We start from the raw sequence: 15,318 nt of genomic DNA, 5'->3' as shown, positions 1-15,318 counted from the left end.
TGATTGCTGGATATAACAAGCTAACTTTTCTTCACGTTCCTGACCTGGAGCGCGAGCGGATAGCTGACGGGAACATCGCAACTGTTGTGTTGGATAAGGTTGGGGAAAAAAGGCGCTACGAAACGCTGGCTTTTCCGTGTCCATTACTTCGGTAAGAGGAATCTCAATAAAAACCCATTTGCCAACACTAAATATCAAACAAAAGCCAGACACTATATCGTATTAAGTTGCTGTGAGCTGTAAATTCACCACTTCTAAACAGAGGCAGAACATAACCTAATCTTGGAGCTTCGATCCTCCACAGCGCTGTGCAATGGAAGACTATGTCGGAGCTGACCGGCTGAAGACAGCAGTTTTCATCTGACCCACCCTGGGTCCGGTTAATTATGTCTATTGCTAATTTATAACACTAATAACATTACCGTCGCCAAAATACCCCTGCGAATCAAATCTATACTTCAACACTTCATACGTCAAGCAAAAAGTGTTAAATTCATTAACGATAATACGAGACAACACCGCCGTCATTATAAACACTGACTGTGGTGATATCAACATGCAGATATAGTTGACACACACACACACACACACACACACACACACACACACACACACACACACACACACACACACACACACACACACACACACACACACACACGAGGCAACTGTATGATTAGGTACTCCACATTTTCATTGTGATATTTTGTGATTAATTTCTGAATCTGCCACGTTCTCTGTCAGGTAAATATAGTAGCACAGTGTCTTCCTCTGATGTAGAAGTACACTGTAAGTTAGTAGTAGGCTATACAGTGGAGTTGCATATTAAGTGGTTGGGGGTCCTTCTGTAAGTAATTTTGGGGTACAATTTGGTTCTGGAGAATTCTACAAGCAGCAATACCACAGGCCGCGCAATCGGCCCGTTCCAAACAGGCACGTTTTCAACGGGCCCTGTACTAGTCCTTAAGAAGAGACACGTACTTGAGTAGTGGCAGCGGGATCCCCAGGCCAAGTTTAGCCGCTACATATGCCAGAGGATAACCTGTCGCCTTACTGGCCAGAGCCGAGCTCCGCGACAGACGGGCATTCACCTCGATGATGTAGTACTGCAAAACATCAATATGCACAGGTTATAACAGAATCTGTGTGTTTGTACGTCTGTCCTAGTAGCATGTGTGTATTGGTATAAGTATGCACAATGGAGACCATTATTTAGTGTTTTTACCTGTTCGGACTCTGGGTTAAGAGCGTACTGGATGTTGCACTCTCCTACAATGCCGAGGTGTCTGATGACTTTTATGGCCGTGTTCCTCAGCATGTTGTATTCATGGTCGTTGAGCGTCTGACTGGGCGCCACCACGATAGATTCTCCAGTATGGATGCCCAGAGGATCAATATTCTCCATATTACACACCTGAACGAGAACAACGGATTCTGTGAAGTACCATAGGTTATCTCTGCTACGTAAAATGTCATCACTTTTGACACAATAGTGACATTAGTTTACCAAACTACCCTTTGAAGTTCAGTAATATTACAATTTAAAACATACTGTGGTTTTTTTGCTGCTTTAATCATCGGGTCCTGTCTGTGGCATACTACATACTTTTAACTACTTTTATGGACAGGTTTAGTCCAAGTAGTAATCATAATATCCACATACAGGGAACCATAACCTGGTCAGCTACCATCCCCATCTCATTGTTTAATTCAATTCAATTATATTTATAGTGTCAAATCATAACAGAAGTTATCTCAGGACACTTTACAGATAATAATATATCTTTTTTTCAGACTCACAAGGTCCATATCAAGAGATATATAAACGAAATACATTTTAAAAAAATTATCAATGGACCTATGCCGGTGATTGCTAGAAGCTGGGCATCAACGGTAAAAAGCTTCTATCAAAACATCATTTGTCTCTTCTTTACTCACAGTGATACAGTTGTCATAGGCATCACGGACCACCTCGTACTCGATCTCCTTCCAGCCTTTCAGGGATTTGTCCACCAGTACCTGGGAGGTGTGGGCGAAGGCTGATGTCACCAGAGAGGTGAGCTCCTCTCTATTGTTGGCAAAGCCCGAGCCCAGACCACCAAGAGCGAAAGCGGAACGAACCAGAACAGGGTAGCCTAGACGTTCTGCAGCTGCCACTGCCTAGAAAGAGTTATATTGAGACGATACATGTAGACATCGGAAACACAAGGAGTGTTTGGAAACAATGGAGGTAATGTCTCCTCACCTGCTCCACAGACAACGCGGCTTCACTGGGAGCAACGTGTTCATCGATCTCTTCCATCTTCTCCACAAAGATCTTCCTGTCTTCGGTCATCTCGATGGAGGCCACCGGTGTTCCCAGAACCCTGACTTTATACTTCTCCAGGACGCCCAGCTTGGTCAGCTCCACGCCGCAATTCAAAGCGGTCTGACCGCCGAAGGTCAGCAGCACGCCGTCTGGACGTTCATTCTTTATAACCTGAGAGCAAAAAAAGTGGAAACAATTACTGGAAGAACCTGAATGTGTCAACATTTGTCTTTTTGTCAGATGAAATCTAGAAAAGAAGTACTACAAGAAAAAGTCACCAACATCTTTTACTGATGTACTGACTATAATTTCTAGGGCTGTAATGATATGCGATATGAAACCGAAATCGCGACACTCAGATCCACGAACGTGTGTCGCGGAGCGAGAAGGCAGAATCGCGACACACCCCTTCCAACTCGGAGTTATCCTTCCCGTCCAGATCCAATGCTACCACATCTTTAAATTACTATTAGTATTAGTCATTTTGGTGCCTTATCTCCCTCTTGTCAGGTATATTTAGCTAACTGTAAAGACAGCTAAAAGCGGAGGAGGGTGGGGGGGGGGCAACACTGGTAACGCTAACGGAGGTGTAACGTTACGAATGGCCGCTGTTCTGACTTGGGTGCCTGGGTCTGTTTCCCAACGGTTCAGTAAACTGCCGTTAGCGTCCTGGAGGTAAGTGCTGACCGGGGTTGGATTGCTGTAATGATAGTGGCTGGCTGCTAGCTGGCTGGGGGCTGACTGTGGATGTGTCCGCGGGCCGGGGCTGTGTTCAGCTCTCATCCCGACTAAAGCCTTGCAGCACCGGGAGAGTGAGGCTGACAGACAGGGGTGTGCTAGCTGCCTAAGTTACCATTAGATTAGTCGTCTATATACAGTTAACGTTACTGATGAATTCGTGGGTTAGCCCAGAGTTGTTAACTGTGGTCAAAACAATCATACTAAAAATAACTGAGCGTGTTGAACGAGAATTAGCTAACGTGTTAGCATTAGCGACTTGTCAACCAGCACCTTTACAGTAGGCACCAAAGCACTTCTCCTCTTCGGTTCCCCTACAGGTTGGAAGCGGAATGGTCCATTACTGTTACCATTACCATTATTCTTATGTCTCATTCGAACGAGTTAATGAACTATGAACTATTTTAAGGTACAAAAGAATCTTTGGTGTTGGATCGATCGATTTTGAAATCAATCAATATCAATAAATAAGGTCTCTGTTGTATTACTGTGTTGTAAAGTGGCATGTAATCAATGACAAAACGATGCCATGTAGCAGAAAAAAAAGTTGTATTACGTTTACTGAGTATAACTCTGCTCCAACCATCCAATTTCGCTTTGTCAGTTACAACATTAAATCAACTCCGGTCAAAAAGAGCTCATCCCTACCTGAGTGACATACTCCGCTGTGATTGGCAGGAAGTAGACTTTGTCAGCCAGGCCCTTGGAGGTCTGGACAGTGGCAATGTTGGGATTGATCAGCACAGTCTGGATATTCTCTTCCTTGAGAGCCTTAATAGCCTGGAAAACAAAACAAAAATGATATCAGATAGAATCAGAATAGCCTAATGGGCTACTTCATATGTTAGTGATAGCAACAGTGAAATCTTGTTGTCAGAGTTAAAATCTTCAAGGAAGTGCAGCAGCCACAACGAAAGGTGACCGTGAACACGTTCTTTGTAGCAAATTACACCCGTTACCAGTTCATACAGCATCATTAAGTATGCGCGTCTCTGCTGCATTCCGGAGGCGCCGCAGACCGCGCGAGCAATCAGGGCCATTCAAGTCAATGCTTGAATGGCATGTCCCAGAAGCGTGCGTAGATATGCTCCAGATACTATGCCCCCCCCCCCCAGTATTGTAGACGTCTCCTCTACAACACCACGGACAACAAGAGATTCATCTTGGAGGTGGAGAAAATAATACGAGATCACAGATCCGTTTTATCAGGACAATGCCAGAAAAGAGACATGGAGTTTAATTACAGGAGTGCTTGGAATGGAAGGTTGTTCTGTAAAGTACTTGTAGAGACAATAAAATCTGCGAGTCGGGCAGCAAGATGCTCCGCTTCTGAGACGCTCCCGTTATGGCATGGAGCGTGTGCGGAGGACGGAACAAAACCGGAACGCAGCCGGAACGCAACAGAGACACGCCCAGTGGGAAACGCCTGTAAGCCTTTAGAAGTCCAATGCCAATACCTGATTATTACCTACTTATCCTCCCTCACAGACTACTAATTTACCCAGCATCCAAAAACAACTCATTTGTCGTTTTTACAACAACATCATCACAATATCTGCACTGCTATTTATCAGAAGGCATTCCTGTCAGACCTGGGAGCCGGAGTAGTCGAATTCCCCGGCCTGGCCAATGGACAGTCCTCCAGATCCCAGGATGAGGACCTTCCTGGGTCGGAATGCCTCTTCAGGTTTCGGGGAACCCATGTAGGTGAGATGGTCCATGAGGCACTGCTTCACTGGAGAAAAAAAATAAAAAATCACACACATTTTGTTGGTCCTACTCATAGAATAACTATAACGCACTTCTTTTCAATCAGTAAACTAGAAAACAATACTGAACAGTGATTACCACAACATCAAACAGTGTAACAATGTAATACCAAACTGGTAGTCTATGAAATGCCCTGAATTGATTCTAATAACAGTCCCTCCAGAAAAACCTGATTATGCGATCGCATCATTCAATGCATAATCAGCCAAAGTCCGCCAAAGCCAGCCAAAGTCCGCAGGGCCGCATTTTTTTCAAAAACGCCGCACTTTCACCGCATAAATAGCCGATTTCCGCGCAAAATATGCGGGGCTTGCACGATTTCATAATCCCCACAGTTTCGTTGCAAAAAAGTCACATATATCTTAGCAAAAATGTTGCGTTTACTTCACACAAGAGCAGCCATTTTCCCCTGTTGCCATGGGGACGTTATGAAGTGACGTTATGAAGTGACGTTATGAAGTGACGTTATGAAGTGACGTGAACATCATCGAAAAGCTGCAAACCCCTCGATGAAGCCATGATGAAACCGCAGTGTTTGCAAGTTCCCGTTATTTCATCGCATAAGATTGCATAAATATCCCGCATATTCCTTCGCATTTTTTAAGAAAACGTGCCGCATAATCAAGGATTTTTGCCTGCAACGATCACAAAAAAACTCCGCATTTTTATGGAAGGACTGTAATTAAAGTTATTAAGGTTCCAAACAAGCCGGGCATTCATAAAACCTTCTTTTGTAAAAGAAAAAAAGAAAAAAAGAAAAAACAGACCGAAAGATAGACAAATGGGAATTTCTGAGTAATAAATTGCTAATAAGATTTCATAATGATGCTATTAAAACACATAATTTAAGTTTCACATAAGAATATGAGAACAGAATTAAAAAAAACCTTTAAAACTGAAAATTGTTGTTACCAGATTTGGTAGCATTGCCCTCCTTGTGGTCTTTCACAGTCTCAAGGAAGACATCAAACAGGCTGACCAGGTCTGTGGGGCCGGCCATGTGCTCTGGGTGGAACTGAACACTGGAAAACAAAATGCATCACAAAAGGATTAAATCACACAGTTTGTTCCATACGAGGAACTTCTAAGTATTTTCACGTCACCCTGTGTCACAGAGCCCGTTACCTGAACAGGGGTTTTGTGTTGTGCACGATGCCCTCGTTAGTATGATCATTGGCGTTGGTGAAGAGGACGTCCCAGTCTTTCGGCAGGGTGTCCGGGTCGACAGCAAAGCCGTGGTTTTGACTGGTGATGAAGCAGCGATCTGTTCCCTTGTGGATGCACGGCTGGTTGTGGCCACGGTTACCGTATCTAAGACAAGAGAAGGAAAAAAAAATAAAAATCAAATCCTTGGGATTGTAGGGTGGTTCTTTTAAACCAAACTAGTATCAGGTCCATTCGGTGTTGTCCAGATCTCAACTTGCAGACTCTAATGAGACATTATTTGTGGTAGTAGCCGTAGTTTTCAAATCATTCTAGGTTTTAATGGGGTATCCAATTGTTTGTGTCTTATCAGAGGTTTTCCACTGTGAGAAGAAAAACATATCCACTGGGATTTAGATTTTTTGATTTTAGGTGGTAGATGTGACTCTTATTAACAGAACAAAATATCAGCCATCAAAAACCTCAATAAAATAGACATCTGCCAACAAACACCTATATTGGCCAAACCATTAATTATTTAAGGTTTAAACGATTACCTGTGTGCTCCATTTTGAAATGCATTGAAAGAAAACATTATTTTGCCATTATCCTAAAACATTGTGGGAGTTATGCTGCCTTTAAAGGCGCTGACACACCAACCCGATTATCGTCCGTCGGACAGTCTGGCGAGGTCGGTGACTCGAGTCTGTTCAGTGTGTTCCGTGCCGTCGCCGTCAGCGTTCATTTATGGCCGATTTGACTTGTTGAATCCCAGTGGCCAGTGGGCAGTCGGACTCAGTGACCAATCTGATTGGTGGAGCGCTAGCCCTTGACTAGCGAATCGGTGCACGAGAAAACCGGAGCTGACAACGCCAGTATCTTCTTATTACCAGCCATCGTATTTTCTTCCGTTCAGCGAGTAATGACAACGATCCTTCCTGACTACTATCAACACTCTCTGATGAAAACAATGACTGACGACAGCGTGATCTCTGTTTACGAGGTCTAGAGAGATGTTCCGTCATTTCCGGTTTTCATTTTTTGGGCAACAATACACATTAGCGCCGCCTGCTGTTATGGAGACGTATTACGTCTCGCGCACGCGCAGAACGTACGCTCAAGTCGGGATCGCTTCGGTGTTCTGAGGAACTTTTTTGACCAACTCGGGGAGACGGGAGCCGACTTATCTGATCTGATCCGACTGCCTATTCTGCCGACAGTCGGCCGTCGGGTTGGTGTGTCAGAGCCATAACAGTGCAAATTTTACAAGTAATAAAAGTAAGAGATGCATTTTTGTCTTTTCATCCTTAACTGTAACAATGCAACGTTTCTGCAATCCATTTTTGAAAACAAAAAGATTTTAGAGCACTGAAATCACCCAGGAAACAACTGTAACAAGCACCTTCCTGGAAATCAAAGTCCTCAAAATCCTTTTAATTTCAAGGAGATAACAAAGTATGCCTCAGAAAAAGAAAGGCACAATTTCAAATACCAAACCCAAATTTAAATGTAGGTACATTTAGATGGGGCGTTGGACTACCAGGTCCAGGTGAAGAGAAAACGTTCTGGGGTCCAATACTGATATACTTCCTTTAGTTTCTTACAAGGAAACCCTGTGAACTACAGTATCTGTAACTTGAATTGTACTGCAATCCCACAATCCCCTCCCTCCGTCGAGATGCCAATAACATTCCAGCAGAGCAATGGGAACATTCGCTGTGACCTTCACACGGAGCCTGATAAAGCTGCCACCAGTGGCGTCTCACAGATGTGGCTGTGGAGTTCGACAGTGAGGAGCGAGTCGGCTTGTTTGTTTAGCCTTTCTCATAACAAGAACGGTCACTCCAACACTCCACTGCTCATACAGGAGAGGCCAGACTGCTGAGAACAGCAAAAATCTGTAGTTCACATCACAACTCTCCAAAAAAAAAAAAAAAAAAGAGGTTCACTGGTTCAGGTCACTGAGGGCACATATATTTCTTCTGCTTCATAAATCTTCTATAAGCTTGACAATAGACTGACTGAGCTCCAGACGTGAGTGCATATCAGCAGTAAGCTCAAAAAGAAATCAAATTTGACCCTGTGACGACTTTGGCCTTGTTAAAAAGGGATTTTTCTTCTTCTGTCTGGAACCTTTTGTATATAAATTATTTTTTGGTGAATTTAATTTGGGGTACTAACTTCATCTTGTAGGTCTTTGATCCAATGAGTAAAGAGAGCAGCTGGTGTCCGAGGCAAATACCGAAAACCGGCTTGGGATGATCCACGCACACCACCTTCTTCATGTTGTTGATGGTGGTCTGACAGAGCTGGGGGTCCCCGGGGCCGTTACTGATGAACAAACCATCAAAATCTAGAAAAAGACGAAGAAAAATAATGCCTGTCCTACCACTGATGAAGACTGTACAAATATGTCACACTGTCAATACATGTGAACAATAACAGCCTTTTATTGCCTGTGTTTGACTGGAAATAAACTCATTTCCGGTACTTAATTTGTTGCAAATTGTTGCAATTTTGCAGCAATAAACTACTTCATCTCTCAGAACACATTGCAACAACTGACAGTTCTTAGTTAAGGGTTTTAAACCGTTCTAGTGCTGGTGCCACTACTATAAAAAAAAATTTAAAAAAACTATAGAAATAACTTCAACAAATGTTTTTGTGTGAGCGTTTCCTTAAAACAAACACAGGCATAGTCCCATATTTTGGTGATATGTTCTGCAAAAGGTATGGTGAAAACTTTCCAGAATTATTACTGACATCTTGCAAACCACCTCAAACATAGTGATCACTTTTATGCCCCAGTCAAGCAACTACTGATCTACGCCTGGCACTGAAGTCCAAATGAAGTCCATTATTAGCAGTGGAAGTGTGTGACAGACCTGTGCTGTCCAGTGGGTGGTCCCAGGGTACGACAGTAACACAGGCGCCCCTCTGAGCCAGGCAACGGATCTGGTTGTATTTGATGCCGCAGTCCACCACTGTGATTCGCAAACTACCACTCGGGTTGAATACTTTGGGCTCCTGGAGACAAATCCAACGAGAAGTAATCAAACAAACCAGTCTGGGGTCTACTTTCTACACACTTTTAGATAACTTGATGCTAATATAAAGAAAGACGAACAGCATAGAATTTAGGATTTAGTTGCAGGGTTCTTGATAAGTTCCGGTTCGGTTTAAAAAGGTTTTTTAAGCATCTGGGTGGGTTACCTTCATGGAGACCTCCTGGACCAGGTTTCTCTTGTCCGGGTTATCAAATGGAATACTGTCCTGAGGAGTACCGTCCACCACTAGCTTCCCCAACATGGTGCCCTTCTCTCTTATCTTTTTGGTCAGACGGCGGGTGTCAATGCCTTGAAATACATGGAAACAACAGATTTAAAATAAGTGGTTAAGGTCTTGTGTTTTTCTTATATTTAAAAGCTTGAAAGTATCTCTGATCATTTTACGCATAATCTTATATTTCAGCTGTCAAATTGTGATTTATCCTGAACACCCGTTCCAGTTCTATCAAATCATGAGTTTAATTCCACATTCATTTATACACATTAGTCTATTTAGATTTCCTGACCTTGTATTCCAGGAACACCTTGCTCCTTGAGCCACTGGTCCAGTGACCTGACTGAACTCCAGTGACTGGGACTCTCCGACAGCTCTCCGATAATCAGAGCTGCAGCGTGGATCTTCGACGACTCAAACCACTGAGTAAGACGACACGCATACAGAGAAACACGTCACTGTGTATCGTGGCATGAGGAAAATAAACACTATGATCACAGACAAAAACACCCAAAGGATTTAGTGTTACCATAAAAAAAGAAGCTTAAACCCTAAACAAATGCCCACCTTGCTCAGTCCAAACTCTCCCTCTTTGTCCTGTGGTACACCATAGTTGCCCACCAGAGGGTAAGTGAGGGTCAGCAGCTGGCAGCGGTAGGATGGGTCAGTAAGAGCCTCGGGGTAACCCACCATGCCTGTCTGAAACACTGAACACACAACACATTCAGTTATATTAGAGTGTCACTAAAACCATTTAACACAAAAAGTATTTATAAGTCACTGACAACTAAATTTAGACAGACAGTCTTCATGCGTTTGAGTAAATGCTAAATCATTTGCTCAACATAAACATAAACCTAATTCCAAGGCCGTAATTGTCTGCATATGTTCATTTTTGACCTGGGCATGAATTATGGCATACATATGTGAGTAACTCTACTAACTACCAGCAGAGATAAAAACTACGCTGAAAAGTCCATTAATTGAATGCTGCCTTGCTCATAGGCACAACTACACGCCTCATAGAGTAAAGTCTGGCCTTGTATAAAATCAACATTGCCTCATCTTTAATTCGGCATGCTTGCACCACGTTGAGTTGCATCTATTACAACACAGTTCAACTTTCAGAAAGTGGTTCCTGTCATACCTTCTTATTTACACATTCGTCAGCCAAAACATACCACAGGTTGTATAATAGCAAGTAACGTCAGAGTTGTAAAGATACTCAAATGAAATGCTGCTTGAGGATTTATCTGTGGCATTTACAAGACAGGAAATGTCGTATGATATACACGCATGAATAATGACGTTGTTAGCTAACCCAACATTTAATTGACAGATTTTTTTAAATGGAGTTTGGCGACACATTACTTTGAGGAGAGGGGAAAGTAACGTCGAGTTATGGGGGGTCGACTTATTGGAGGGGGGGGGCGCTTTACAACTCTGACCAACAACCATCGTGGCACATTTGGGCAACCGACATAACAACACATATCGCAGGTGGACTTTGTACGAGCCGAGCTAAACTAAGTTACCTGTAATCCATTGAAGTTATATATTAGCTTAAAAAAGACGTACCAACTTCTCCCGACACTGACACATTTGCACCAAAAAGGAGGCCTTTGAACGTCGCCCCGTCTTCTAGAATCAATGTCGCCATCTTCGTCATTTTTGTCTCAGACAGCTAATGCTAACTACTGTAACCTGAAAATTGCTGGATGTTTATGAGTGATGGTGATGGTGATGAGCCACGGTCTCCACGTGAAACTCACGACGCGCGGGTAGAACAGGAGAAGATGAGACCCAAACACTTCAGATAAAGACAAGATTTGTCCGCAGAGCAGATTTCTGCGTCTTAATGAATCCGGTTTAAATGTGTACACAATAAAACAAAAAACCGAGTTTAATTAAATGATTTGCCGGTTAGTCGGACGGGACATTGAATGTTCCACACACGCTGCTAGAAGCGTGGAACTAAGTCGGCCCACAGCCTGGACCGCTAGAAACACCCTGCACTTCCGTTGAGACATTTCAAAATAAAAGCCACACTGATGAAGCAGTATCAGAATGAGATGTATTGCCAAAGTACTGTAAGTTTTCTCTTGCTTGGAATTTGCCTTGGTGTGGTTGGTGCATACAATTAACATATGGAAATGGAATGAACAATAAACAAAAGAGCAAAGTACTTTAACAGTTAAGAACACAAATATAGAATAAAACAAATATGTAAAAGACACTATAACAAATGTGTAGAATACATACCATATAACTGTTAGTTTCACACGTTGTACTGTGTATGATTGTGTACATGACAAATAATCTTGATTTGATTTGTAAATTAGAACTGTAATGTGTCATGTGCTTGCCAAACGTGAAGAATTCAGAAGTCAAATTTTGACATGAAGTTATGTTTAGATTTCAGGTTATTCAGTTTGATATATAAAATCCAAACATTTTTTGTGTAGTGCAGCAAGGGAGTACTCAAACATAGATTACACACATTACAGGGCTGTACAGAGAGTGAAGCAATCATCAATATGATTGACTAGGTACACCTGTAGAGTGACCCACATCTAGGGTGACTTATCATAGCACTGAGGAATGTCCAACATGGACCAAAAACGTTTGCACTTTCTATGCACGTTATGCCCTTTGCACATTTTTTTCAGTGTCTTTACAGGCTGTAATGGATACTTTTTACCCGACAACGGCACCAAAGAAGTAGACAAAGGACAGTTTTTAAGGCACAGTTTGTTGATTTATGTGCATCATAAGTTTTAATAAATACTTTCATTTTTGCAAGTAAAGTGTAGGTGATGTAAAATCTGTAAAAAAAAAAAAAAAAAAAAAAAAAGTTCTCATACATGTGGGACTTTAATTTGAAGGTAAATAGTCTATTTTCGGTTCAATCAGGAAACTTAACACATGTTGTCGTCACTGCCACGTCATCACGCCAGAGGATGGCGTACCTGCAGTTTCGTGCTTCTCAACAGCTGGAACTGCTTTTGCACCCACTAGGATGGCGATATTGGTCAAGATATCTCTACAGCTGCTGACAAGATAACCATGAAATCTGCTTAGTGTGTTTATGATCACCACCAGAGAATAATTCCTAATGACTTTGATGGAGAAAATGAAATTTGAGCTTTTGTCCTCAGCAAAAGCAAAAGTATAATGAATTTTATATATATATATATATATGGATTTATTGTCATTGGAGGATGACTCCAAATGTTTTGCTGTTGCAGGAAGGTGGGGGAAAAGTTTAACACTTTATTTACTGCTGGCATGCTTATCCGTAATAATACATCATCATTTATTAGTTGATATTTTGCATTAATAAAGTAACTAGTAGGCCTAACTAACGTTGTCAAATATATATAATTCTGTTTGTACTTGATGATGTTGATGTGCCTTCAAACCTATTAAAAAATTAGTTTGTATACTTATCTGGTCATCCTACTAATCCCAAATAGCTAGAAATACCAAACAAAATTGGGATTGGATCAGAATACAGAATAGAAAATCTACTTAGAAATGTGAAGCGTAGTGGTCTCATATTGTGTGTCGGAAGGAGAACTGTAAGTGCTGGTAAAGAGCTATTTTGAATCTGAAAATAAAATGCAATAGCATGGCTGTTTACGTAGTTCTGGTAAGTCAAAGCATTTGTGCGTATGAGCGCACTGCAATGATGAGACCACTTTGGAAGATTACTGTGGATCTTAAGTGCTCGGTAGTATAGTCATGCTATTGGTTCAGTAATGTCCTTAGTGGGACTTATTATTTATCAAAAATCTCATTGTGTAAATATTTTGTGAAAGCACCAGTAGTCAGCACTACAATATGGTTGCAGTATCGATATCGACGTATTTGGTAAAAAATATCGTGATATTTGATTTTCTCCATATCGCCCAGCCCTACACCAAGGTATTTAGTTTCTTCTCTGAGTGGATTGTTGAGTCCTCAGTGATAGCTGGCGACTTTAACTGTTGCCTAAACCCGTGCTTAGATAGATCTAGTAAAACTGTACAGTCTAATATGGGGCAAGGTCGATCTCTACTTGGCTGCTGCATGGATGTACATTTTATTGACACTTGGAGGACCCTTCACCCCACCGATCGGCAGTATACATTTTACTCAAAAGTACATCAATCATCCTCCAGGATTGACAATTCTTTTACTTCTAAAAATGCCCTTCAGAGGGTCATTTCTTGCTCTATTGGCAATATAGTTATCAGTGATCACTCGCCAGTGCCCCCTTCTAGCCCTGACCTTCGGTTCTTCCTTGGCCTATTCTACACCCTTCTACCAAGGGCTAGTAGTTCTTCTGTAATCCTGCTGAAAAACAAAGCAACAAACCGAGCCCAAATCATAACCACCTTGGTGGAGATAAGATGCCTGGAGAGTAAAACAGATGGTGTGCTTGATTCAAATAAATGTTCCCTGTATGCTATTGAATTGTAGTTGAATGTTTGTTATGAGCTGTGTTTGTTTTGAGAACACCAGCCTGGCCAGCATTTCAACTCAGCTTTATATTAGGATCTAGTTACTACAGGCTCTCTTTCTCTCTTTTATTTTCACACTGCTGCTTCTGGCTCGATGAGTTAATCAAACACACGTCACGTTGTAAATATAGGCTAACGTATCCCAAAGAATCTTAGATATATAAAAGAGAGCCATATATACTGTATTTCCTGAATCAATATTTTTTTGCTGGTCTTTTGTTTCACCACAAATAGTTTAGGGGCCACCAACATAGGATTACATTATTATTTAGTGGTGGAACAAGTACTTAGGTCTTTTAATTAAGTAAACAGTGTAGAAATACTTTGTTACAAGTCCTGCATCCAAAAATGGACCTATGTAAACATACACAAGCATTAGTATCAAACTATTCTAAAAGTACCATTATGCATGGCCCATTTCAGAATAATATATAATTGGCTTATAATTATTGATGCATTAATGTGTTCATCACTTTAATGTTGCAGCTGGTAAAGGTGGAGCTCATTACAATTACTTCATACAACTTTATTATTAGCTCATCAATTTCCCTCAGGGATCAATAAACTTTTATCTTATCTTAACCGATAATAATAGATCATATTTGTTTATTGATAAAAGTACAATATTTGTTTCTTAATTGTAATGGATTAGAAGTATAAAGTAGCATAACATGGAAATACTCAAGCACAGTACAAGTATTTCAAAGTTGTACTTAAAAGGACAATTCAACCCAAAATCAAAAATACATATTTTCCCTCTTACCTGTAGGGCTATTTATCAGTCTAGGTGTGAGTTGACCAGTGTTGGAGATATCGACCGATATATCTCCAATATAATGGAACTAGATGGCACTCGGCTTGTGGCGCTCAAAGCAGCAAAAAAATTAATTTGTAAACTCAACAGCAATGTCTCTTTCCTGAAATCATGACCCGGTTATTCAAGATCCACAGACCTAGTTGTGAGCTGTTTCACGTATACTGTAGGAACTATTTTCTTTCTACCGAACTACACCCGCCAACCGTATCACATTGTATCGATTATATATATATATCAAAATAAATATGAATAAATTTAAATTAGCTCCACCTTTAACTGGTTGAACAACACATGAATGCATCAATCCAATAATAATAATAATATCCAATAATATAATATATACTTTTACTTTTGGTACTTGAAGTATTTTTTTATGCTTACTTTTGTACTTTTAATTGTGTAAGATTTTGAATGCAGGAATTTTGCTTGTAGTACTTGTAGAGTATACTTCTACAGTGTGGTATTATTCTTTTATTATGGCTATGACTCTAGCAAGCCAAACAATGCAATAGGCTAAGTTGTATCAGTTCTTCCGTGTGCTGAGTACTGTTGTAACAAAAACAGAAGTCTAAGTTGGGAAATGGAGCTGTTTATTCCAAAGTGCTAATGACCTCAAACATGGCGGCCAGAGGTTCCATTATGTCACCAGGATCCCCTCTTTAGTGTCAGACTCCATACAAACATTATCATTTGAACCCTGGTAGACCACTGTCGTGGGGGTTGGTGGTTTTGATTCCTGGTGCCCTGCAGTCCTA

General features: G+C 41.2%; 1 protein-coding gene across 1 annotated transcript in view; it reads right to left on the bottom strand.

The window, feature by feature from the left end:
• The window catches only part of cad (carbamoyl-phosphate synthetase 2, aspartate transcarbamylase, and dihydroorotase), a 30,832-nt gene extending 19,600 nt beyond the window's left edge, over positions 1 to 11,232 (bottom strand). Inside the window, exons 1-14 of the mRNA XM_031313838.2 lie at positions 10,820 to 11,232; positions 9,809 to 9,948; positions 9,534 to 9,663; positions 9,173 to 9,315; positions 8,845 to 8,986; positions 8,141 to 8,312; positions 5,942 to 6,127; positions 5,729 to 5,838; positions 4,639 to 4,781; positions 3,695 to 3,826; positions 2,246 to 2,479; positions 1,939 to 2,160; positions 1,226 to 1,414; positions 982 to 1,106 (exon numbers count right to left, since the gene is read on the bottom strand). Of these exons, the coding sequence (XP_031169698.2) occupies positions 982 to 1,106; positions 1,226 to 1,414; positions 1,939 to 2,160; positions 2,246 to 2,479; positions 3,695 to 3,826; positions 4,639 to 4,781; positions 5,729 to 5,838; positions 5,942 to 6,127; positions 8,141 to 8,312; positions 8,845 to 8,986; positions 9,173 to 9,315; positions 9,534 to 9,663; positions 9,809 to 9,948; positions 10,820 to 10,910 (2,159 nt within the window). The 5' untranslated portion in view covers positions 10,911 to 11,232. The remainder of the gene's footprint in view (positions 1 to 981; positions 1,107 to 1,225; positions 1,415 to 1,938; positions 2,161 to 2,245; positions 2,480 to 3,694; positions 3,827 to 4,638; positions 4,782 to 5,728; positions 5,839 to 5,941; positions 6,128 to 8,140; positions 8,313 to 8,844; positions 8,987 to 9,172; positions 9,316 to 9,533; positions 9,664 to 9,808; positions 9,949 to 10,819) is intronic.
• Between the last annotated feature and the right edge of the window lie 4,086 nt (positions 11,233 to 15,318).

Source organism: Sander lucioperca, chromosome 19 (genome assembly GCF_008315115.2).
Source record: "Sander lucioperca isolate FBNREF2018 chromosome 19, SLUC_FBN_1.2, whole genome shotgun sequence".
NCBI classification, from domain to species: domain Eukaryota; kingdom Metazoa; phylum Chordata; class Actinopteri; order Perciformes; family Percidae; genus Sander; species Sander lucioperca.
This window is presented reverse-complemented; position numbering and strand designations above follow the sequence as displayed.